The sequence below is a fragment of the Leptodactylus fuscus genome, chromosome 4 (genome assembly GCF_031893055.1).
Source record: "Leptodactylus fuscus isolate aLepFus1 chromosome 4, aLepFus1.hap2, whole genome shotgun sequence".
Classification (NCBI taxonomy): domain Eukaryota; kingdom Metazoa; phylum Chordata; class Amphibia; order Anura; family Leptodactylidae; genus Leptodactylus; species Leptodactylus fuscus.
This window is the reverse complement of record NC_134268.1, coordinates 186,194,142-186,221,193: the sequence shown is the minus strand read 5'-3', so window position 1 is coordinate 186,221,193 and position 27,052 is coordinate 186,194,142. Positions and strand designations below refer to the sequence as shown.

The following is a 27,052-nucleotide window of genomic DNA, read 5'->3' as shown; positions in this document are numbered from 1 at the left end:
AGCAGTGGATCATAAGGGAAAGCATTGTTTGATTCAGGTGACGCTAACCTATCTATCTGTGTGCCGGGATTGATATGCTGGGTTCTGGTGATTCCCTTTAAACAACCACTTTGCCCCATCATGTAACACGGATATGGTAGCCCCATGACCATTATGGTTGGTGACCTTGAGTTACGCCATCTTTTCTTTTCTCCTATGAAGAATATGCCTCTAAGTACTTTATAATTGTGTGAATTATGTCTATATTTCTAAAACAAACTTTTCTCACCCAAACCATTTACTTCTCCTTTAAGAAAAATTTACCATAATAAAGCAGCAGCTTTTACTGTCAATGATGGAAGGGCAGAAGGGTTTGTGAAAATGCAGCAGAAAATCACAGTAGATATAACAGGCAAACAGCGGAGATTTTCTCAGAAGAGAATCAAACTACTACTAGTTATCTGAGCTGCAGTATATTAATAGATTTACAAGACAGAAGCCAGTGAGGAGAGCACTATAATAATATGAGAAGAGTCAAGGACCATTCACACATGTCTCTCCATCCACATTACAGGTACAGCTGGAGGTGACAAAACCACCAAAATCTTTAAAGCTATCCATTAACACTGAAAGGAACAGAGACCTGGTGAGTAAAATGGTCCGACAATTCAGACAAAGGTACATTTCCGCAAGTCGAGGCACACCGCACAGACAGGGACATCACATAAATACATTTAACCATGTATATAGTATAGTAAAACATGAAGAATCCACGGATATCTGATACAATGGCAGTCTCCAAATATAGTATATCTTATCGATTATCATTATCAACAAGGATGTCCTAATAGATTTTGCATCTGTATTATAAGGGGCTGATCTGAAGCTTTTCGCTTTTTAGGATATGCTTCTGATAAGGTCAAAGCCGTGTTTGTGACTAATTGACCAATAATCCCGGGTAACTGTCGTCGTCCTAATTAATTAGGCTGAGTGCCAACAGTAAGGAAATGACACCAGACACACGATGTTGGTATTAATTCCTCTCTCAACCAATAAGGACATACTGACGCACTTTTATTAAAGGGGTTGTCCCATCACAAGGATCCTATCTATACTGATAGTTTATGTGGATTTAAGACTTTTCCTAAATGCATTGCTTTATCAAAACTGCTTTGTTTGGCCGCTATCTTAATTTATTCATTTCATTGTTTACACTCCGTTTCTATGGCCCTTGGGATTATCTGCTCATTTGTCAAGTGATGTAGCTGCCTGCTCTAAGGGGGGGAGGGAGGGGCTGGGAGCAGCTCTGAGCTGTTTGTGTCTTAAGTAGCGGAACTTCTCAGAGAGCTCCGGGATTTCTGAGCTATTATCAGTTGGTTTAATTGAATTTGGCTGATAAGGGCTGAGATAGGGAGTCCTTTACCTCTGTATGTAATGCAAGCTGACTCAAATCCAGCTCTGCTACATCAGCTTCACACTGTGGTAATTCATTTACAATCAATCCCATGCAAGTGAAACCCCGCCCATCTATGTGCCGAGAAAAGCAGGAAGTGAAGAGAGCACAACAGCCTGCAGGTTAGTGAACAAGCGTCATGGGAATACCCCTTTAAAACAACATGGTGTTAAATAGTAGCAGAAAAAGGAAGAGAGATAACAACAACGTAAGTTTTTATATTCATTCCTGATTAGTATGGGACATCTCAATCAAACAGAAAAAGTTTAAGCAGTTCCATTCAGTTTTTAAGGAAAACAATGTTTTTCATACATTACATGATTATAACCTTCACACTTACATAGGACCTAGCTCCAGCACAAAAAAAAAAAAAAATCTTCAATGAATCTGAAGCAAAATGCTCATAAATTATTGTACAAATTCTGCAGAGAATATTACCCCACTCAATGAAAAATAAACATCTGCAACATGAATTGACATGTAGGATTTTATATTTCCTCCATCAACTCCAGTTCTTTGCATCCTTTCATAGTCACCAATCCACTGATTCCGAGTTGGAATTTTTGCATGGATAAGGCTTGAAAAAGTGCCATACAGGTGCAAAACATATGTTGCATCATCTCTCTCCATGCTTCATTTTTTTATGGATGTCACAATAAAGGATCGTTTTTAAGAAAAAAAAGACGCCCTGGTTGAGTGCCCCCTGGTTTACTTTTTCTCTTTTTGCATTGGAATTTTTTTCTTACCCCACACCATTCCTGAGCAATCTATGCAGTTGGTTATGGTGGCTGATATGAGAATTAGGCTTGTACTGTCAAGTGGGCAGTGTCAGGCAGAATCAGACATGGGGGCGTGATTGTGAAGAAGGACAGTGTCATAGCTCAGAATCAAACCCCCAGCCCCTTTTCCCTGAGACCACCCACCTACTTAGTACAAAGCCTATATTATACTATTTATTACCAATATTAGCATTACTATTTATTGTCAAATATTACCATTCATTATTACTAGGCACTAGAGATGAGCGAACAGTGAAATGTTCGGAGTTCGATTCGAGTAGCCGCTCAATACTCAAATGTTCGATCGAACATCGAACCCCATTATAGTCTATGGGGAATAAATACTCGTTTAGGGGGAAACCACTGTTCGACTCAGGAGGGTCACCAAGTCCACTATGACACCCCAGGAAATGATGCCCACACCTCTGGAATGCAACTGGGACAGCAGGGAAAGCATGTCTGGGGGCATCTAATATGCCCAAGTCACTGTATTACGTCGGGATCCCTGTCAGCTTGCGATATGCGCGAGCTTACTTTTTCCCATAGGAATGCATTGACCAGCATTGATTGGCCGAATGCCATACAGAGTACAGCATTCGGCCAATCAACGCTGGTTCTGCCAGAGGAGGCAGAGTCTAAGATCGGACCAGAATGGAGACTGCTGTGGACCGATCTTAGACTGCCTCCTCCAGCAGAACCAGCGTTGATTGGCTGAATGCTGTACTCTGTATGGCATTCGGCCAATCAACGCTGGTCAATGCATTCCTATGCCGAGATGTAGCATAGTGTATAACACTGCCAGGGCTCCTAGGAACCGATCTATAAAACATAGTGTATAACACTGTCAGGGCTCCTAGGAACCTATCTATAACAAATAGTGTATAACACTGTCAGGGCTCCTAGGAACCTATCTATAAAACATAGTGTAAAACACTGTCAGGGCTCCTAGGAACCTATCTATAAAACATAGTGTAGAACACTGTCAGGGCTCCTAGGACTATATATCTATAAAACATAGTGTAGAACACTGTCAGGGCTCCTAGGAGCCTATCTATAAAGCATAGTGTAGAACACTGTCAGGGCTCCTAGGACTATATATCTATAAAACATAGTGTAGAACACTGTCAGGGCTCCTAGGAACCTATCTATAAAACATATTGTATAACACTGTCAGGGCTCCTAGGACTATATATCTATAAAACATAGTGTATAACACTGTCCGGGCTCCTAGGAACCTATCTATAAAACATATTGTATAACACTGTCAGGGCTCCTAGGGACCTATCTATAAAACAAAGTATGGAACACTCTTAGGATTCCTAGGAACCTATCTATCCAATTTCTAGCTCTCTTAAGGCAAACACAGCCAAAATGCCAATGACGTCATAGGAAAACCCTGAACTTAACCAGGAGAGCACCAGACACTGCGAGGAGACCCAAAAGAGGTAATGGAAGGTGCATATGAATTTTTTTTTTAAATTTCACCCCCCTTGGCCTCCATATTTGGGTCGAACTTGGCTCAGTATAAACCAATTCGCCCATCTCTGCATACCAGTTAAGTGCCACAAAAGACAACTTACATTTTCTTCTGTCCCAGTCTTCTCCACAATAACCGCTGGCAGCTGTAATCCTCCAGGAGATGTCGGATTTGAGTATGTCCCAGCTTCTCCAACCAAAGATACCACTCCATTACAATCCACTGAACTGTTTCTCTTGCCATTCTGTGTAAACCCGGGTGTGTTTGGAAAGGAATTGGCGCTAGTTTGGCTCTGTATACTTTGGCGTCTTCCTGTACGCGGAACCAGCAAAGATCCTCTGTGTCCATAACTGGCATTGCTTACTTCATCATCTGCAAATTCGGTCTCTGAGTAAAGGTCTCTGGTACGGAAATTAAATATGTTTCCATTGCTTTTTCTTCGTCTGCCTGAGAGCGGTCCAATACCAATGCCAAGAAGGGACTAAGAAATAAGCATAAGAAATAAAAAGTATGTCATTGCTACATCATAATAATAACAATGTATCATTCAGGACAGGCTTGCATTGAAAACAGTTCAACCCTTCCCTTTAGTGTAACTGCTGTTTCAGTCCAGTCTTAAAGTGACGTGACACCTGTCAAGAACTGGGCCGCTCTTTAATCTGATCCAAATTAGCTACAAACAGATAGGTGTAGAAAGAAATGACATTTGCTTCACTTGATAGACTAGCAGAGTGGCTACTTCCTCCCGGAGAACATGAACAGGTGCACTTAGGCCATATTCACTTGCAAAGATGAGAGATTTATAGACTAAAGAGATCTTCAAAGGAACATTTAAGTAAATCGACTTACGCCCCATATTTGGAATTAGGGCGTGCAGTCAATGGTTGTGTATATGAACCAAGCTTGCCATATAAATTACATTTAGACTGCTGAAGTGGCAGATTTTGGACTGCCTGCTGTTGGTTGTACATAAATCTATGACAGTCTGCCCCATACAGCCAACCATCAACTAAAGTTGGCCACAACCGTGTTGGATCCATTCTGCCATCTGTCTACCGTGAACTATTGTGCATGGCATGGGCTAGACTGACAAAAACAATGGGGGAGACAGAAAAAGTTCCCACTGTGCCAGAATTTGTGTAGACAGCTATTAATGGATGCTAAGAATGGGAGTGGGTGGAGGAGGTGAAAGGTCCTGCATAAGAATTGCTGACAATTTCCCTCTAAAATCATACAATTACCGGCTTTCGGCCACTCTCTTCATCGGATTCCCCTCTATTAGTTCTTATGTCATCATTATACTCATCGACTTCAGATGATTTTTTTTTCTTTCTTCGGTTTCTTCTTTCTTTGGCACTTTTGGTGCTGAATGGAGACATTTCACATGAGCTGTACGAACCACCATCTGGTCCTTTATTGGCCAATGCCTGCTCAAGGGACATAAAAAGCAAATATGGCACCTATATAAATTTCAGATCATTTACTCCTACATTAAAAGAAAAAAAATAATTTATGTACATTTTTCCAAGGGTGTACATAGAGGTTGTGGGGGTCACACCACTACCCCTAGCCACCTAGGAGGACTTGATGCATGTTTACTCCCTTTTCCTATTGTATCTTCATGATCCTTGGATATTTTTTTTTTCCTATCAGTATGTCTTTGGAGTGTGGGAGGAAACCCACACAAACATGGGGAGAACATACAAACTCCTTCCAGATGTTGTCTTGGGCAGGATTCGAACCCAGGACTTCAGCACTGTAATGCTAACCACTGAGCCACCATGCTGCCTGATTAATTCTCCACATGTATATTTGGTAACCATGTAGCACCAGTCAAGATTCTGGCACATTCTAATAACCATGTCCACTGGCCCTATAAGTGCTGAATGGCCTGCCTTCATGGTATGTATACCCATGCTCCAATGCCATAACATAATACAGAGTACATAAGGCAGACTATATAGTGTACTATCATATATATATATATATATATATATATATATATATATATCACCATCTGTCTGCTTGGTCTGTCTATGATTGTCATAATATCTTAGCTGACATCAATACCTCGATAATATGCACCAAGTCATTTGAGAACTGTATAGGTGATTCATAGCAGGAAATTACAAATGTAACCCTTGACTTAGTGCAATTTGCATTTCTATTAACCTCTTGTTCTTTCTTTAGTTGTTCCATAGCTTGTTGAAACTCCTTCTCCTTCGCTTCTGCCTCGGCAATGCTAGCTTGGTTCTGTTCTTCATAAGCCATGGCCACCACAGCAAGGATCAAGTTCACCAGATAAAATGAACCCAAAAAGATGACGAAGACAAAAAAGATCATGTACGTCTTCCCCGAAGCGCGTAGAGTCTACAAAAATAATAGAAAAAAATAGCACAAAGTGTTGTTTTATTGGCAATTATGTCCAGATCAGATAGAAGCATTCTGGTTACTACCTGGATACTACCTGGATACAAAAATGCTTTAAAATTATTTCTAAGTGATTACCTGTTGATATAAATTCTCCCAAAAGTCCTGCGTCATAAGTCGGAAAAGAGACAGAAAAGCCCATCCAAACGTATCAAAGCTGGTATAACCATAATTGGGGTTTTTGCCGACCTTCAGACAAATGAAACCTTCAGGGCACTTCCTGTAGACATGACCGAAGAGAGGAATATTAAGTCTATTTATAATGGATATTATATGTGTTCTTCCACATCTATTATTGAAATCCAGTTATAATCTATCATACAAGGTAACAATAGGTCTGATCAATTCTATTAGAAAGCAATACATATTGTCAGGGTCTGGGGTTGCTAGGTGGGGTGGCATAGACACACAAGTCCAGTTTCTTTTAGTCCAAAACAAAGGTAAAGTTTATTTTCACTCAAAAAGGTAGTGCAGCAACAAAAGGAAATAATACAAAAATAAATACCTGCCCGGCTAATCTCTAACTAATCATAGAATAGGTTACCTCACCTAGAATAACAGAAATCCAAAAGCCAGTAGAATCATTCAGGACACAGCTCCAAAAATATGACCTCTCTGTCAGCTCTTCTGCCAAAGTGTTGCTGCTGGAGCAACTTCTTAAGCCTCCTTGACGAGGAGACTCTCTGCAGCTGAGTCGCTGCCGGAACATCCCCAAAGTGTGGACTGGACTGGAGGGGGGTGGAATGACAGGTCCCACTACCAACCTACCTGCCATTCCTAAAAATCCAGCCCAATACTGAGCATTTACTAAAATGCTCAGCAGATGAAAGTTGTCTGCTGAGAACAAACATTCCTGGAGTTTTCTCATCTCACCCACCTGAGTAGTCTGGGCGAGATGTATACCCCCTCCATTACCTGACCAGCCATCAGCTTACAATATGGATAGATAGATAGATAGATAGATAGATAGATTAGATAGGATAGATTAGATAGGATAAGATAGATTAGATAGGATAGATTAGATAGATAGATAGATAGATAGATAGATAGATAGATAGATAGATAGATAGATAGATTTCCATAGGTATAACTGACATGAGATTTCCAAAATTGCAGTGTGCCTGACGCGTATTTGTATCACTAGAATCGCATCCACTTTGCAGAGACTGTAACACGCTGTGTTTTTTCCACGCTGTTCACACTACATGGGGCCCCGGCCTTAAGAGATTTTGAAAAATGAGCTGAAACTATGAATTGTTCATTCTGTTCATTGCCTTATTGTAACTTTTATGAAATTCAATTTACTGTATTCCGGCATTCTGCCTCGTAGTCCTCCTAGCGCATCTTACCTAATGCATGTCTTCCTATGATTCCCAGAGGTTAAATAACCCTGAACCTTTTATTTCATCTTTACACAGTCACATATTTAATCCATGGTGAAGGTGATTCATCACGGCTTGTTAGGGCCGTAAATCAAATATGCAATTGGCAGGGAATCAAGGCTACAATACAATTAAGGATACAATAGATAACACAAGGAGCTTTGTGCTTACCCCTAAGATAACTCTGCAATGAAATCTGTAATTGACAATTAGCATAAATCACACTGGGCTTCCAACTATTCATATCATTGCTGTTATAAAATATACTGTCAGTCCATGTGTTTAGTGTTGGTCAAGTAGCTTAATCTCTAACATAGAAACAATGAACCTTCATTTTGCATTAGTTTCAATTGTGTTAAACCAATAAAAGCGTGACTGCGGATTGGCGGGTACAGTTAACTTGCTTGGTTATTCTCTTCCCCCGTGTGCCTCTTGTTAAATATATTATGCTGGCTCAGTTGTTTGGGATATTGCTCCCTATTGAAATGATGGGTATATTACAAGGCACAGAGGAGCGCAGTACATATAGAAGCGTGGGGCTGCAGGCCTATAATTAGTTCTAATATTGTTAAAACTTTACTGTAGGTGGTAGGCTTTTACTTATATAATCCACCTCTCTAACAATGTAATGAATAGATGTTTTCTTTATTGCAAGGTTCTGCCTAAAGTGCTTTAAACCACTGAGAAGAATAATATATGTATACCCAGCATCCCAGGGCTCAGCAATGTGGAGATGGCGCAGTAAGGGGTAGGCCCAAGATGTGGCCTCACCGGTCATGGTGGCTTTTGGCATTGAATTCTCTTAGGAAATCCAACAAATTCTTTGGCCGGTACAGTGATGAGGGGATTGCACGAAGATGATGATGTAGGGTCCCCCAAGGCACTCCCTGCTACATGTCTCCCATGCGATGCCATTTCTAGGTACCCTTGGTGTTAGATGTGAATGTGGCTCATCCTGTTACAGAGGCACATCAACAAACTGTAGGACAACCCCTGAGACCTAGTCCTTTCCAACCACTCATAGTGAAATGCATGGTACATTTCAGCCATAGACACCCAAGTTCTTCACTGGTACAGTAATGGCAATGTTAGAGAAACAGCAGTTCTGTGAGTAAGGGAATTGGTGACATGGGACTGCCTGTTAACTCTATGGGTATGTACACACTGATTTTTTTGCAGGCGGATTTTGACGCAGAATCCGTCTCAAAATCCGCCCGCAAAAAGCCTCCTATTAATTTTAATGGGAGCTGCTCGCTTTTTTTCCTGCTAGTGATTTTTTATAGCTAGCGGGAAAAAGAAGCGACATGACCTATCTACCCGCGAATTCCGCGTCTGGGTCAGCCGTGGCATCCGTGGCTCAAAACTCGCTCCCGGTTAGGCCCATTCATTCGGGCCTAATCAGGAGCGGGATGCCGATTCACTGCTCTTCCACAATCTCCTTTGTTCTTTTATCAATAGCTAAGGTGAACAGAAAGTAACTCCATGGCTAACCACTGCAACTATTTAATAACTCCCACCATCTATAAGCCCGGAGCACAAGCCTCTCCTATTTACAAAATAGCATATATTATGTAATGAAATAAAAAATTCTCATCTATTTGTCATCTACAACATGCATGTATTTTCCTACTGTGCAGGCTGCTGAATCCCGTTCAGAGTAAAACTTGTCAGCTCTCTGTCTGGCTCACTCTGTCGCCCTTATCTCTATTTTCCTGTACAATTTTCTAAACTAACATCTTTACAATTGGGGGAAAAAAGATTAGAAAGATTGCTCAGGGGTGCAAAATAAAGTCTACAGAGTGAGCCATGACACAATTTGTCAGATTTGACTCTGGACTGGGCTGAGCAGCCTGCAATGTATTAAAAGTCATGCAAGCTGCAGAAGATAAACGCCTGAGAATTTTTATCTATAACCAATTGCAACTTATTTTTTTTATTTATTCATATATATAATTCAATAAAAAAATGTATAAAAATGTATAAATGTATAATTTTTTTTAATAAAAAATATATATCAAGATATCAATATATAATTTCTGTCTCATCCCACTCATCTGAATGGATGTTAAAGAAATCAACAATCCTATTCAGATATATGCAATGGATTTCCAGTTGAAGAAATCTGTTCAACAAATCTGCAGCATGTGAATTCACTCTAAATATGCTGTCCTATGAAAGATGTGCAGTTTATTACACCGTGTTTGTGTATTACTTTATCCCTTAGCATGGTCTGCATGGTGAAGATGCTCTGCAGACTGCCTTGAAGTCATCCTTGGTGCACCTGCACTAATACATTAGGGAATACACGGCCATAAAAACACCATCTCATCGGTTATGATTTGCAGTCTACGTGTATCACTTCCATTATTTTATTCTGCCCTCTACCTTGTTTTATAGGTTGTATTTCTTGGCACATTGATAGTGATCTTGCGCCAAAACACATAGCTCATCGTCAACCAAAGAAACCTACAACTGTTCCCACAGGGGTAAGCAAAGAGATTTTTAGACTCAAAGGTTAAGGCCTTCAACACAAAATATTGAGTTGAGCAGCAGGTTCTGTATAATGCATTAAATACCCTTCAGCAGGATGACTTGATATAAAATCGCATTGATTTGTCCACACTCCTTCTCTCTGTATATTGTCTTTTCCTGATTACAATAGTGATCATGGCAGAAATGATTACATGGACGTTACTTATTACACTGACAAGGACACCTGACACTTCAATATTTGCGGAATGAATTGATATTTCACAAAAGAAGGCATGTAAAAATGACCGCCATTAATATTACTAGTATTAGATTGTTCTGGCAGACACGTATATGACATCTTTGTTACAATGGAGAATGAAGCCTATCTCCATTACGATACAATCTATAATGAGTGTCTTACGCAGGTCATATGTTACAATGTATTGACAAAAACCATATCAACAGAGCAGCAGATGCTTCACCAATGGTATATTTAATGCATTAAATTATCATTCATGGCTTTTGGTAAATGTCCATCTAAATTTATAAGGTTATCTGAATCAAGGGATTGTCCATGAATGGAAACTTGTCACCTAGCCACGGGATAGTACCATGCCCTGCACATTGCTGGTCCATTCAAGGTCTATGGATGGACCCCTAGAGACCAAACTCATATCGCCACTTCTATAGCAAATGTGATTCTAGGACAACTAGGTCTGCTGGTAATAACAAGTTATCGCCTTTCCACTGGGTATAGGACAACCGCTAGATTGGTGAGGGTTGACCATCAATAGCAGCACCTACAATTATACAAGACCCCTAACCAGGTCTGAAAAGCTGAATGACACATAGATTATAAAAAAAAAAGAAGTTTCTTTTTGTTCATCTAAATCTGTTCAGCCATTCCAAAGATATAAGGCCTTTTATTGTTGATACAGATTTTGGTATACGAGCCGTGTGAGATAGAGGTAGAGTATCTGTGTGCTGTATGCTATGCGAAGTTACCGCCCCCTTAGTTAAGTTACCCTGATTTGCATCTAAATTGGCTTATATCTTTGGAATGGCTGAATGGATCTGGAAAAAGAAAACCGCATAATCTCGGGACAACAGCACCTATCAGCTGATACATATCATTTGGCTTTTCTGACCTGGTGATGGGTTCTCTTAAAATGAAGCAGCGGCGGCACATTTTTTGAAGAACCCAAGTACAGCACTCGGCTATCTCCAACATCATAGAATTAAATGGCCTGGCAGCAATATGCATGCATGACTACCACTGCCTAAACAGATGCACTTGGGACCCCCATTCTTGTGACCTCCCTCATCAATCAAGCAGTTCTATCCAGTAGATAGGGGATAACTTGTTATTACCCTTTTTCATTTCTTAAGGCATCTTATAACCGGTGGCTGCCGCGACTACAGGGAGCACCGGCGCTTACTGCATATTGCGGTATTATTGAGTTCAATGTTAGACGGTATACAGTAAGCTCCTGGACTCTCCCCGGTGGTTGCTGTAGGCAGAGTGTTATTTTTCATATCTATGTCTGTGCAGGTGATTGGAAAACAACTACTATCATATTATATCACAGAATTAGTATCACAGAGTTTTCACTGTATTTAAATGTAAAAAAAATTACAAATGTCAATTCAATAGCTCATAATAGTAAAAATAATTGTAATAAGTTCATTGGATCCACTTGTATTGACGCTATAGATGTAGCAGATTTCTTAGCATATTTATTAGTATACATGAATTATCTGCCGCACTGCCATAAGCATTTATTTATATGGTATCATGTCATTGCACAGTACAGTAACTTGTCAATTATCACAGGTATATCAATGAGACAACTAATACAACCTTCTGATGAGGAGACATTCAGACTCCATAATGGACAATTTTTCACTGGAGCTTATTGCTAAGCAAAGCTTGATCCAAACATTGCATATCACAAGACAACAGTTGTATGTCTGCACTCCTGTGACTCAGTAATAATCATAAATAAATATATATATATATATATATATATATATATATATATACACACACACACACACACACACACACACATATATATATATATATATATACACACACACATATATACACACAAAAGTAAATAATATTAATATTATAATAATAATAATTGTTGTTGTTATTATTATTATTATTATTATTATTATTGTGCTACTTATCTTATGTTTTTATTTTTATCCCCAGTATTCTTATATTCACTTGCTGTAGATTTCCCAACCAGGTTCTTTTGGAACTTTGTTTCAATTCTCAACTACTTTTTAAGTAAAATAATATTTCCTGAAATAGTTTCTGATCTCCATCTACCAGCTAATTTTATATTGTGCCCCTCCACCATATTTCTAACCCAGCTTTGCAGCCAATCTATGTCTTATTAATAATATTTTAGAATACCTTAGCTTTCTGTAGGTAGCTTATAGGTGGCCATGTCTCCATCAGGGGTACAGGGCTCAACCCAATACTTTTCTATAGATTTGTGCGGTGCCCATAAGTGCTATTGTCTGCACCTCTCTGATACTGACACAGCTTTGAAACCTTCAAAGATTTTTTTTCATAATACCTAGAACTCTGACCATCACATGGTCCTCTATGTTCTATTCACTATTATTATTATTATTATTATTATTAATAATTTATTATTCACTATTGTGTACTTTTATATGTTTCTTCACATGGAGATGTAGAAAAGAAACGCGGAAGAACTAGAGGGCTTGTTGTCTTCCTTCTAGATGTTTCTTTAAAATGAGTGATCCTACCAATAACATACAAGCCGGGCTTAGCCAGACATACAGGTACTCCTTTGGGACTGGTGAGCAGCTGCAACGTAACAAAGCAACGTATCCAGGAAGAAAACAAAAACTGGGCAATGACAACGCAAGCCTGCCAGTCTTCTCACCCACTACCTGTACAGAAGCCCAGGCATATTATATTGTACATTGTATATTGTAGTGCTGCTGGGTTTGTCAACGGACCAGACCATCATTTGCCACCTAACACAGCGCCTAGGAATATCATGTTGTACCAGATCACTGTATATGCTACTCTTCAGATACAGAGCTATCACTAGCACTCCTTTATCCTGCAGATACAAATGTATTGTCATGTTCTCTTTCAGTACAGTAATATAAAAGTAATAATAATATTCTAAACTTCCATCTAATAACAATGTGTTACTTACCCGGCATCACTGCTGTTTCCACACAGTAACGGATCTTTTGTTCCATTCTTTATGTAGATATTTTCTTTAAAATAGAAAAGAAAATTTATTTGTCACATGCTAAAACTCAGAATGCAAAAAAACAATAACTCCTAGAATATATACTATAATAAAACAATACAATACATAATATAATAAAGCATAGTCATACAATACACTTGCACACATAAATGCAGAAACATACACCAACTGCTTCCAATAGAAGAATATAATTACAAATAGTCAAAGAACACCTAAGGTGAGGCACGAAGCTACGGCTGACACATCCACATGCGGCGACCAACAGCTGCTTGGTTTTATTGGTAAATCGCATTGGTCAATGTATGTGACTATTTGGTCTGGTGATGACAACCTGTCTCATTCTTAGGCTACATGTACACAAACTTCATTGGTCTTTGATTTTATTTATGTTTTTACTCACACCTCTCATCCTCAACCTCGTCACTTGGATGCGAATCCATTTTGGTGGCCGTTAAAAAATTAAAACATAAGATTACGCATATCCGCCATGTTGTCCAAGTGCGTAATACCTAGGGTACACACACTACATATTGGGAACCTAGGTGCTAAGCCTTAGGCTATCGACAGGCTGCTATAAACAGCAAGCTGTATTCTCCTGATAAAATTACAGGGCAGGGTCAGGGAATATGACTTCCCCGCTGATGCTCTGCTCTATTATTAGATCTCCCATGCTCATAACAAGAATAACTCATTAATAGAAAAACATTAGGGAGGATAGATAGACAGATAGATAGATAGATAGATTTGCTGTGTGTATACAACTAATATGGCCAACAAATAATATGGACTGGTCCTTTGTATACAGAGGAAACCCGCACAGAAAAGCTGATTTTCTCTGTCCAGCTGGAAGTGACTTGTAACCGGAGATGCTAATGACTACGCCATCCTAGTGTTTGACTTGTGATAATATGGAAGTGATGCTCTCGGGAGACCTTAATACTTTAATCCCTCCCTACATAACAAGGCAGGCGAGAATCCAGCAGATTTGTCAGCCCATCCCTCCCATAACTTGCCTGGTTACCATCCATAGGTAATCTCCAGTCACCCAGGCTCCAGCCCCAATGTGCCTTACCCAAGCGTGACTGTCATATTTGCTTAGCAATGTCAATATGTGTGCGTGATAGGTGATACTCTACAGATACATGTTAGAGATACAAATGAGCACTTACTGGAAAGGATCTCAACCATTCAAATCATTACTAACCTCCCCCGAGCACATTCACCCAGATTAGATCTGCACTTAACTATCCTGGCGACTTTATACGTGAAAGACTCCGAGTTTACATAGGATCATGTTATGTACCAGGTGCAACTAGATGAGAGGCCAAGAAGACATGCTTTATAAGTCTACAGAGCGTCCAGATGTAGCAAAGTTTAACCTGACACTTAACCCATTAACTGCACTGTGGCACAGAGTGTTAACTCAACTCTTTCAATGACTCTTCAATGGCTTTTGTTATGTTCTGTGATAAGATACCACACTGCAGCAAGTTACCAGATTCAAGCTAAACTCTATTATAATTTATTAGAACCTGACAAATACATTTTGGTTTTATTTGTCAACCCGAGGTCCAACTATGTTTCAGCTGCTACTTGTCCGCCAGCCGGTGACATATTGTAACTTCCATGTTAACTACAGTATGTTGGTGGCGTGAACGCCAAGACTAGTGAAAAGACTAAGACTAGGCCAAGACTAGCTAGAAAACGAATAAAAGTATAAAAGAAACATGGTGTAAGGGATCCATTTTCTACAGAAATTAATAAACTGCCAAATGGGCCATTATTGTACTTCTTTGTGGATACGTATGTGGTAGGTGCCATCAGATATGTATGGGGTCAGTGGCGTAACTAGGAATGGCGGGGCCCCGTGGCGAACTTTTGACATGGGGCCCCCCCTCCCCAAACCGATGCCGAAGACCTTGACTGACCCCCTCCTCCGCACTCTATTATGTCCCTTAGTAAGCCCTGCACACAGTATTATCCCCAATAGTGTCCCCTGCACACACAGTATTAACCCCTATAGTGTCCAATGCACACAGTATTATCCCCCATAGTGTCCCCTGCACACACAGTATTTACCCCTAGTGTCCCCTGCACACACAGTATTATTAACCCCTATAGTGTCCAATGCACACACAGTATTAACCCCTATAGTGTCCCCTGCACACACAGTATTATTAACCCCTATAGTGTCCAATGCACACACAGTATTAACCCCTATAGTGTCCCCTGCACACACAGTATTATTAACCCCTATAGTGTCCAATGCACACAGTATTATTAACCCCTATAGTGTCCAATGTACACACAGTATTAACCCCTATAGTGCCCCTGCACACACAGTATTATCCCCCATAGTGTCCCCATATGTCCCACTGTGGACACCTATAAACATTTATTATACTCTGGGGTCTGAAAAGACCCCAGAGTATAATAATCGGAGACCCGGGGGATTAAAACCATTAAAAGAACAGAGACAGTTGCTTACCTGTTCCTGTCGGCTGTCCTGTCCGCTCTTGTCCAGCTTTAATGACGTCAGACGTCACATGACCCGGGAAGCTGGCCTGGGTCATGTGACGTCAGACACGAATGACAGAGGTCTGGCAGGATCGCGGAGAGGTAAGTAACACTGTTTTTTATGTTACCTTACCCCTCCCGGTGCGCCGATCATTATACTCGGGGGTCTGCAAAGACCCCCGAGTATAATGATAGCCTCTGTGGGCCCCGCAGTGTCACTTGCCGATCCCGGCCCAGCCAGGATCGGCAAGTGAATGGGGCCCGTAACGGACTTTTAAAAAAAAAAAAAAACCGCAGCGGTAGCGGCTGTCACCGGGCCCCCTAATGGCCCGGGCCCTGTGGCAGCTGCTACTGCTGCTACCACGGTAGTTACGCCCCTGTATGGGGTACTTGGGGACCATCCAACCACTGGATATCTATTTTACTTACTTATATAGCGCCAACATATCCCACTGCTATTTATAGACATTGTCATCACTCACTGCCCCGTGCAGGGCTCATATAATCTGATTCACTATCAGTAAGTTTTTGGAGTGTGGAAGTATCCAGAGGAAATCCACATAAACATGGGGAGAACATACAGACTTCATGCAGACCGTACTGCCACACAGACTCCATGAGCCAAGGAAGGCCTATATATGAAACCATTGTTTTATCTAGTGACTAGAAGATGTTTAGCTCTAATATCCAGTAAGAAATATTAATAAACTACTACTGACAAACCTAACGGGGAGAAATATTAATAAGGATAAAGAAATGTCTCAGGCCCGGTTCCCATCTGCATTCGGTATTCCGTTCAGGGTGTCCATTTGGAGAACCCCGAATGGAAATCTATACACATTAAAAAGTGGTTAACTAAGAAACCACATAGACTATAATGGGGTCCATGTGGTTTCAGCACGAATCTTGTGGAGAGAAAAGTAATGCAAGCAGCACTTTTCTCTACGCATGATTCGTGCAGAAACCACACAGACCCCATTATAGTGTATGGGGCCCGTGTAGTTTCTTAGTTAACTGCTTTTGAATGCATATTGAATGCATAAATAAAGGGAGCCTGTAGCAAATAGGGTTGAGCGATCGGGAAAGATCGGATGCCGATCGGTGATCGAGCAAATTTCACGATCGGGATCAGCTGGAAAATGATTTTGAAATCTCAAGATCGGCTCAACCCCACCGTATAAATAATATACAATTAGGGTTGAGCGATTGGGAAAGATCGGATCCCTATCGGCGATCGAGCAAATTTCACGATTGCGATTGAAATCAATCCTGAAATCTCAAGATCAGCTCAACCCTAGTACCGAACCTTCAGCACCACAGAAACCTATGGTGTCGTAAATTGGGCACCATAACTTGTGATGCCATTTTCAGAATATGTGCAGTTAAAAAGGGATACAACTCGCCAGTCTGAATGACGCCTTAGGGTCAGACGCTTTAGTTTCTACAATAAATAAATGACTCATTTTACCATAAATAAATAATACTGTCATATTTCTGAGCCATCAATCTACAAACTAAACTAATAGATCGCATCCAAAATATGACATCTGATAAATAATTAAAAAATAACTATGATGGGCATTGATCACTTTGATCAGGGGTCACCACCTTTGTCTTCAGCACTGGTATTACCCATGTACTGTAAGTCCTATACAGGTTTTATCTTTTTGGATTCTAGTTATATCACCTTGAATCCTGAAAATTCCTAACCATGCTTTTCAAAAAGTGAATGGATCCTTCAAAAATTTTTGTAAATTCCAAACTACAGGCATATTTTTGTTGTAAGATACTATTTCCTTGAGAATGGGAGTTCTCTCCAGAATCAAACGGGTTACCGTACTGTTTGGTTCTCTAGGGTGTTACTATGTTGACAGGATCAGCGGCTATCAGTGTGTTACACAGCCCAGAACTTTATCATCACGGCATAGGAATTTTCTGACAAAGGCAGGTCAGCAGTCAGCATGGGAAAGATAATGGAGGCAAAGACTATTTCGGCCGCGCTGCTCTCTGTATTTAGGCACAGATCACGGTGTACAGAATCTGTTTTTCTTCTAGCCTACTAATCAACTATAGTGCTCCAGTATCTGAGCGAGCGTCACACGTGGGTGAAGTCCATGAATAGATGTCAAATGTCAAGTAGAGTACGCGCTCTCTACATAATGTACCAAGGCAGGATGTGCTGGAATCACTGCTATTCCATAGATCAAAAGATGAAAGGGGTCACAGATTTAATTAATGTTTTCACTGGACTCAAAATGTTATAATTATCATCAGAATAATTCATTGGAATATCCCGGACATATAAATGGTCGCAGATCCACAATTGGAATAATTCGGCATTCTGGTGATTCATGTCCATTCAATGTCTTCACCTGGGGTACAACTCTCCAAGTGTATTAAATGGGTTTGTTCACCACTGTTGGCGTCCAATCTATCACACCATTAAAATTCAATGACTGAGAACTAGAGATGAGCGAACACTGTTCGGATCAGCCGTTCCGAACAGCACGCACCCATAGAAATGAATGGAAGCATCTGTGACGCTGACTTTGCCGGCGGCCGGCCGGGGTCACAGGTGCTTCCATTCATTTCTATGGGTGCGTGCTGTTCAGATCGGCTGATCCGAACAGTGTTTGCTCATCTCTACTGAGAACTAAACAGAAACCCTTTAAGGCTGAGGCTCCACATTGCAGAAACGTAGCTTTTTTTGTTGCAGATTTTGTTGTGGTTTTTAGAGCCAAAGCCAAGACTGGCTATTGGAGGAATGGGAGATATATCTATATATATATATATATATATATATATATATATATATATATATATATATATATATATATAAAGTACTTATACTTCTACCTTCTGCTCAATCCACTTCTGGCTTTGGCTCAAAAAAACACAACATTTGCAACAAAAAAGCTGTGTTTCTGCAGTGTGGGGCCTTAGCCTAAAGAGGACCTGACCTGTAGATAATACTGGAGCATAACTCTATATTGTGTCGTTCCTCTGTTATTCCTCTTAGGCCCGATTCAAATCTGCGTTCGGGATTTCGTTCGGGGAGTCCGCTTGGGAACCCCTTGAATGGAAACCTATAAGAATACAAAGCGGTCAGCTGGGAAAACACATGGACCCCATAGACTGTGATGGGGTCCATGTGGTTTCCGCATGGTTCCCGCACGAAACATGCAGAGAGAAAGTGCTGCTTGCAGACGTGAAACGGGCCTAAGAAAGGTATGGTGGCATGCACACTCTGACTCTGTCCAATCAGAGCTACAACAAATAGGACACACCTATTTCACAAGGCGCAGGGTAACATGCAGTTGTCAAAACATTCAGAATTTTCTAGGAGGAATAAAAGAGGGACAGGACAACACAGAGGTATAAGAAAAGATTCTATTTTATGAACAATACAATACAACTCAGGAGAGATGACAGGTCAAACTCAAATGTTAAAATCTGGCAATATTTTGTATTTTCTTTGCAAACCAGTGCCCCTGTGGTCCTCAGGTTGTGCACGGTATTGCAGCCCAGTCATATTTTCTTTAGTTGGGCTATGCTGGAATACTGCAAAGGTGGCCATAATTTTTTAATATGCGCAGCCTGTATAATCTCTGGTTAATAAATGCAAATAAAGAGGTTTTTAAGAGCTTGATTTATATCTACAGATTGTGACAAGATTATTGCGGTGTGGGGATACAATGAAATTGGTACATGTAATTATATGAAATGTGGTCATTGAAGATGTCAAGCTAATTGTATGAAGGAACGTGCCTGGTATGAGAACAGAGGCAATGCCCCTTCCTGTATGTTATACTACAGATGTAGCAAAATCTAACTTGACACAAGAACATTGTGGCAAAGAACTTTAACAGGCATATGTCAAAATGACTATGATTTTTTAAGTTTTTATGTTAAGCATATTTTTAAAAATAATTGTTGATAACACTTTAAATAATTTTTCATGTCACTTTCTATATACTTTGTAAAAATTACTAAATCCTGCAATTTTCATTGTAGCCACTAAGCCTAATAAGAGGCTGGCACCTCACCTATCCATTCTGTAGGTTTTTGTTTGAAACGGTCACCTCATTTGTCTATAACAGATGGGATTACATTACAAGATAACAACTCTATAAATATCTCCATTGACCATCATGAAATCAATGTCAAGTTAAAATTTGCTGGAGTTATCGCAGATAAGCAAATGCTTTTGCAATGGTTCCCTACCAAAAATATTGAACCACTATTATACTCTAGAATGTCATCAGACCCCATAATATAACAAATGGAGGCCCACACAAGCATAGTGTCCATGCCCAGTCATGAGCCTAAATGGTCCCCAGGGGCTCTTGAAGCAACTGGTAGAGGCCTGAAGATTCCAGGGAACATGCACCAGACAAGGCAGGTAAGGGAAGATGAGTATCAGCATTTATTATACTCTGTGGTCTGTAGATACCCCAGGGTATAATAAAAGCACTTTTATAAAAGCACTTTTGGTTCAGTCATTCTGCATTTTCTGGGTGGAAATCGGGCAGAAACTTGGCGGACCCCATTATAATCTATCTTTCTGTGAGTAACCACTTTTTTAAGCGGGTTAGGTTCCATTTGTAGGGTCCCCAAGTGTTACCCATGAACAGAAACCGGAACGCAGGTGTGAACCTAGCGTAAACATGTGTAACATAGAGAATATACAGGGTGAGGATGATATGTAGAGTATAAAAGTATACTACAGAGCAATGTCTAACACACCATGCAAAATAAAGAACATAAAGACTAAATGACTAGTGAAGAAAATCGAAGATGACGGATCAAATAAAGCTCTGGATTTAGATTGGACTTAACTTCAATTTGGGCAGACTAGCTTCACCAATTCTCCATTTGTGAGAGGCACCAGACCTAGAAGTCCACATTTCATTATTAGGTGGCAGACAAAGTGTCCCTGTCGAAACTCAACAGGCTTCGTTTTCCAAGAAATGAATTGACTGAGGCGAGTGGTCTTCAGAGACCATTCAATGAACTGTTATACCTTATCCTAGATGGCAGATGGTAACATGTTCAACTATAAAAGACACCGTCAGTGCTGACAATTTATAGTGTTGTGTAGGGAACGATTAAGGATAAGCCTTATCTTTATTTTGCAATTCCCACTGCAGCTGTGTTTTAAGACCGGTTACAAAGTAGTGTTTTATGCGAGTAGCACCGGCCTTTGTGCATTGTGAGGATTTATACACAATGTCTTTTTTGCAAAGCTTTTGTCTATTGATTTTTACATCATTATAAATCTTAAGCCTGAGGAAGGGACCGATAAGCAAATGGTGTAATTGCTCCATCCAGACCTTGCACCGACTCCTGCCACCATCAAAGATACTGTCTATGGGAAAAAGTATAGAGAAGTGAGGTATACTCCGAAACACTGGCTATAAACAGATGATCAGGAGGTCAGGGGTTAAATGGGCAACAAACAATTATACATTGAGAGGTAAAGGCGAAGGCCCCTGAAGGGTTCCGATCTTTTAATGGCAGGTACTCAGATAACATCTGATGCTACATTCCCATTAGCATTAGGGTTGTATTCTTCAGGTCCATTTGGGGACCTGGAAAAACCCCATACAGTACAATGTGGTCTGTTGGTTTTTTGCCAATTTAACACTGAAGTCGGTGGTCTTACAGGACTTTTCTCTCTGACTATTTCAAATGGAATGGGAGAGAGAGTCACCAACGATAGTGTGAATGAACCCTGAATGTCTACTGGGTTTTAATAATTTCTAAGGAGGGTGTTCCATCCCACCAAACTCAGTCATTTGCATTAGTCCTTAGGACTATAGTTGATGCCAATGGTGTCTTATTTCTGTTCTTTGCTGTTCTTTTGACTTATGTAGTTTTTTTTTTATCTTAAAAGTGGCTAGAGATGACAAATAAGAAGTAAGAAGGATATACAGTAGATGACATTTAGAAAACAAGATATCTCTATTCCACACAATGCACAGAGCCAGAAGCAGATGGCTGAATGCAGTGTATAGTGACTGGGCCTCGCTGTACAGGCTCGATTACTGCGCAGTGTACAAGGCCACCTGCCTCTGGGCTTGTGCACCGCTCAGAGAACCACTGATCCTGCAGGGGTCCAGTATCGACCCCCAATGAACTTATATTAATGACTTATGTAAAGCCTTGCATAACCTCCTGCCACTAACCATGGTTAAGTGAACCCGTGGATACCGGAAATTTACTATATTACCTTTCCTCTTGCCAAACTGACTGGACATTTTTAGACAGTAAATGGACATTAGCGCCCAGTTGTCAATGGGTCCATCTAGTTTGTTCTTATTTTATTACTATGTTATTTTAGAATAGACGTGTTTATCCCCAACATGCTAAAGGGGTTGTCCAGCCACAGCAAGTTACCCCCTATCCACAGCAAGTTACCCCCTATCCACAGCAAGTTACCCCCTATCCACAGCAAGTTGCACCCTATCCATAGCAAGTTACCCCCTATCCACAGCAAGTTACCCCCTATCCACAGCAAGTTACCCCCTATCCACAGCAAGTTGCACCCTATCCATAGCAAGTTACCCCCTATCCACAGAAAGTTGCACCCTAGTTTTGAATGGAGCAACTGGTTAGACAACATGCACCATTCCATTTATTTGAATGGGGACCATCAGAGATAGCCTAGCAAGCACTCGGGTATCTGCGGTGGTCCCCATTCAAGTGAATGGAGTGACACATGCTGTCCGGCCAGCTTCTCCATTCAAAACATGGGTGCAAAATACCCCAGTTCTTGAGAACTGTGTGGGTCCCAGCAATAGTACATAGGAGATGTGTCCACAATGGGACTAAAGTGCTTCAGTTCACTTAAGGGTTAAAATGCACATTAGGTACCAGAGATATGTGCCAGCAATATTTATTTCTATAAATTCATAAATTCTAAATCTACAATAAAAAAAAGTGACATTTTCAGGAGTGTTTTTGCAATTATTTTGTGACTATCCATTCACACAGAGTAACGCCAGGCGTCATTTGTGTGTAATTTGTGTGTCTTTTACGGCCGTCATAAAACGTTTACATAGAGTTCTATAGGAAAAGACAGCCGTCATTTACGGCCGTCTTTTACGGCTGTCATTACAATGACGGCCGTAAATGACGGCCGTCTTTTCCTATAGAACTCTATGTAAACGTTTTATGACGGCCGTAAAAGACACACAAATTACACACAAATGACGCCTGGCGTTACTCTGTGTGAATGGAGCCTTAAGAGGGTTAAACATGTTTCCTTTGTTAAACCTCCTGGAAATGTATGAATAAACTGGCAACAAGATATTACCATTCTTATTGTCAGCAGGGTGTATTTTTACACAATGTGACACTAGTTACGTTCATTGGACAGTTACCCCATATTTGTGTGTTGCCGAATTTACCGATGTGAACAGTATTCGGGGAGAGGGACTCCTAGCAATACCGTTATCTTTGCTGCTAGGAGTCCTTGCCTGCCAGTGATATACTGTATACCCGTACTATATAGGAGTCCCTCTACAGGCAAACTTCATGTCAGTAAATTCAGGCAAACTGGGTCGTGTGAATGCAAGGTTAGAAAGTGTAAGGCAATGTCCTTTTGACAAGGAGAATGGTAGTGCCCAGTTCACCATCAATTTAAAAATTACCAGGAGGAGTAACAGAGGAATGACATTGTGCACAATGAAGAATACAAGTTATTACTAAAAAAAAAAACCATTACAAAGACAATATAGGTTTACAAACATAGCTGAGAATTGAAGCAAACTTTCATGTTTGGATCAGTTGTATAAAGTTCTAGAGACATGCAAGCAAACGTGTGAATGTAATATCGTGTTTCTGACCAACACTACAAATGAATTTCGTCGTCGCATTAACACTTAAAATAAATAACAAACTGGTGTTCGGCTCAGACTTGAGGCCCTGGGAGTAAGTAGCAATGTGGTTCCCCTAATGAATTCCACAGTAGAGTCTCCAATTCCGCCTGCTGAAGTTGCAGACAATCTGTCACGCTAGACAGATCAGGAAAACCGCTCAGCTGCTAACACAAAACAGAGTGCTCTCTTTGGAGACCTACGTGCTGTCACTCCTATCAAAGGGAGTGAGGAAGGCAAAACACCACAATGCGTAAAAGGGATTTTAGAAATAATTTATATCAACCAAACAAAGGCTGGAAATTCTTTCGAAAGTCTTACAAAGATATGATATTTCTTCCTACACACTGTATATACGTATCGCTGGAGATAGCAGCCACTATGCTATACGTAAGGAAACAAGCTTGTTAGTATAGAAAGTATAAAGTATAGAATTTGTCGTAAAGGGGAAGGGAACGAAACCAAAGGCTCATGGGTCCTGGGGTAAAAACTTGGGTTACTTTTCCTTTAGACCATAATCTGTAACCTTCCATACATTTTAGCAGCCTTATAGTTCCTTTTTCTTCTCTGTGGGCCCAGACCACCATGAAGACTTTATCTGTTCCCATCATTCCCATCCACTATCAGTAGCCTCAGAAATAAATTGTGCCCCCTCTTGTGCCTACCTACAGAATCTTTCATTGACTATACGCTGAGTAGATGCTACTTTTGACATTGAACGATTACATTTCTCCTTTCTGACAGTGAAAGGCTGGTGAAGACATAAATCTTCTTCACATGACTCACCTGGAGTCAGTAGACCAAACCACTGATTCCAAATCCTCTAATTTGCTATAGCCCAACTCCAACTCTGATTCCTGCTATGACTCCAAGTCCTTCATAAATGGCAGCCATAGTGAGTCAGACGTAGTAAAGATCGTGGGTCAACATGGTGGCTCAGTGGTTAGCACTGCAGCCTTGTAGCACTGGAGTCCTGGGTTCGAATCCCGCCAAGAACAACATCTGCAAGGAGTTTGTATGTTCTCACCGAGTTTGCATGGATTTCTTTCCATTCTACAAAGACATACTGATAGGAAAAAAAAAGTACATTGTGATCCCTATATGGGGCTCACAATCTACATTAAAAAAAAGTAGTAAAGATCCTCTAAGACTTCCTATGAAGGTAAATATACAACAAACTATACATATCATTAACCACACAATATTAAAACTGTATAAGGTAATTAAAAACAAATAATCATATTATTCTGAAGCCGGAGACATGGCCCCCCTGGCGTATGGGCCCAGTTGCTTATGGTTCAGAAAAGCCAAGTTCTGTAGCCACTTCATTCCAGGGATGAGTGAGGGATTCAGCAATCAGGTCACATACATTATGTAAGCTATAACATACTGAACAGTATTTGTTTCGATAAGGTTCCTGCCCCAAATACAGATACCATCAAACAGCACTAAAATCAATGTTTCTAAAAGGAGAGTTCTCAGTGCATTGTAACTCCAAATCTTCAGTCCTACAACTTCCTTGAAAAAGTACAAACAGTGTTTTCAGTTACAGGGTTTTATTTGCAAGACCACAACAAAGGTCCCAGGTCGCATAAAAGTTGATGAAGGCTACCGGGCAAAAAACATGGTGGAGAGCTCCCTCTCAAGTGTCAGATAATGTTTGGCAATGGCTACATAAACATGGCCATGCTAAATGAAAAGCCCATGAAAAAAAAGGAAATTGTCCGTACTGCCCCTAATTTCACAGATCCCTCATAGACATGAGTATATTGATAGATCTCTGAATATGAAGAAAAATAGGTCCAAGATATGGACGCGAGAATACCCCACTGAAATCAACGTGATTAAAAGCTATTACAAAAACAGACAGTTTTATATGGGCTGTGAGGAACGCATACCCCCCCAGCCCCCCCCCCCCCCTTCCCTGACTGTACAAATCTATCCTCAAAGCCCTGCAATTACGCTAGGCAGTAAGGCCCACCCTTATGACAGTGGGGAGACATCAGTGCCGAAATTAACCATACCAATATCTCTAGCGTGCCGACAGCACCCTTTGTTACCAGTGTGCACTAACCGCACATCCTCCCTGGTGCAATACAAGACAATAAACATGCATGGTAGGTCACCAGAGAGCACTGCGGGCCGCTGGAGAACGAGAGCTTTGGACAAAGAAAACAGGGCTTCAACCCATAGTAATGCACATAAAGCTTTTATTTACATGGGGTGGAACTGCAACACCATACCAGCGTCATGGAAAGATGTGGCAATATTTTTGAAAAAAAATAAATACATTTTCTAAACTTTGACATTACTTTTAAACTATATATTTGTTTGTAAGCTTAAAGAAACATTAGAACAAATATTTTTATTCTCTGGTCCAATTGAAATGTGCATGATATAAATTGTAATGCACAGGGGCGTAACTTTAGGGGGTGTAGAGGGTGCAGTCGCCCAGGAGGCCCAGGAACCTTAGGGGGGCCATAAGCATTGGCATCAGTATAGAGATTGCAGCTTCCATCTGGCCCATAAACCACGGAGACCCCCAGATTACCCTAATAAATAGATAAGCTGATTTCCTATCTACACATAAAACAATGCGTTAGTTGGAAAGTCCGATTGTTGGTCACATGACACAGATGAGGACTAGAAGGGAGTACATAGCAAACACAGCCTTTAGTGACATCACTACAGTTTATATAATGTAGCTTTCTAAAAGGCCAAGGGATCTGTTGCACTTGAGAACAGGTTTAATAGGTATGTGACATGTGGGAGGGGCATAAAAGCGAGACTGAAAAAAAAGATTTTTAGCTACATGGAGCCTCAAAAATGAGATCAAGTTGTTAGGAATTATTACGTGATGTCTCTTGTTCGGCGGTGTTCATGTTATTGTCACTTGTCAGACACTGAGAGGGAAGAATCCTTGCAGTGAGAGACCCCAGCAGATGGCTACACACCTAGGCTGACATGATTAATGTTGTGTGTCCTGGTGGTTGGAAGAACAGTGATGAACTGGAATGACAGCAAGAGGTGTGCAATGGCAAATCTCTGCATGGACAGAACGTATAAATGGAAGAATAGTGATGGCGCATAGTGATTCATTCTGTATTTCAAATGAAATTGAACATCACATCACAAGCCTAGAACGGTGAACGGTGTCGACACAAACTATCAGAAGGCATTTGGGTTATGAGACAAACGTTCATCGACCAGTGAACTCACACCACCACTCTCAAAGGTTACAGCAAGATAGCACTGGAGGATAGAGTGAAGGTCTGTCCTCTTCTTCAATGAGTCCTGCTTTTGTCTTGAACACAATAATAGCCAGAAATTATTTTGTAGACCTCATGGGTAGGGTTGAGTGATCGGGATTGGAAAAGATCGGATTCCGATCGGCGATCGATAAAATTTCAC

The 27,052-nt window shown here is 40.6% G+C and overlaps 1 protein-coding gene across 2 annotated transcripts in view; it reads right to left on the bottom strand.

Moving 5' to 3' along the window:
- LOC142200863 (sodium channel protein type 5 subunit alpha-like) overlaps positions 1–27,052 on the bottom strand; it is a 415,975-nt gene that overhangs the window by 230,614 nt on the left and 158,309 nt on the right. For both annotated transcript variants that reach the window (XM_075271516.1, XM_075271515.1), the window contains 5 exons: positions 13,185–13,248; positions 6,197–6,338; positions 5,861–6,058; positions 4,930–5,115; positions 3,792–4,169 (listed from right to left, as the gene is read on the bottom strand). In XM_075271516.1, coding sequence (XP_075127617.1) covers positions 3,792–4,169; positions 4,930–5,115; positions 5,861–6,058; positions 6,197–6,338; positions 13,185–13,248 — 968 coding nt within the window. The remainder of the gene's footprint in view (positions 1–3,791; positions 4,170–4,929; positions 5,116–5,860; positions 6,059–6,196; positions 6,339–13,184; positions 13,249–27,052) is intronic.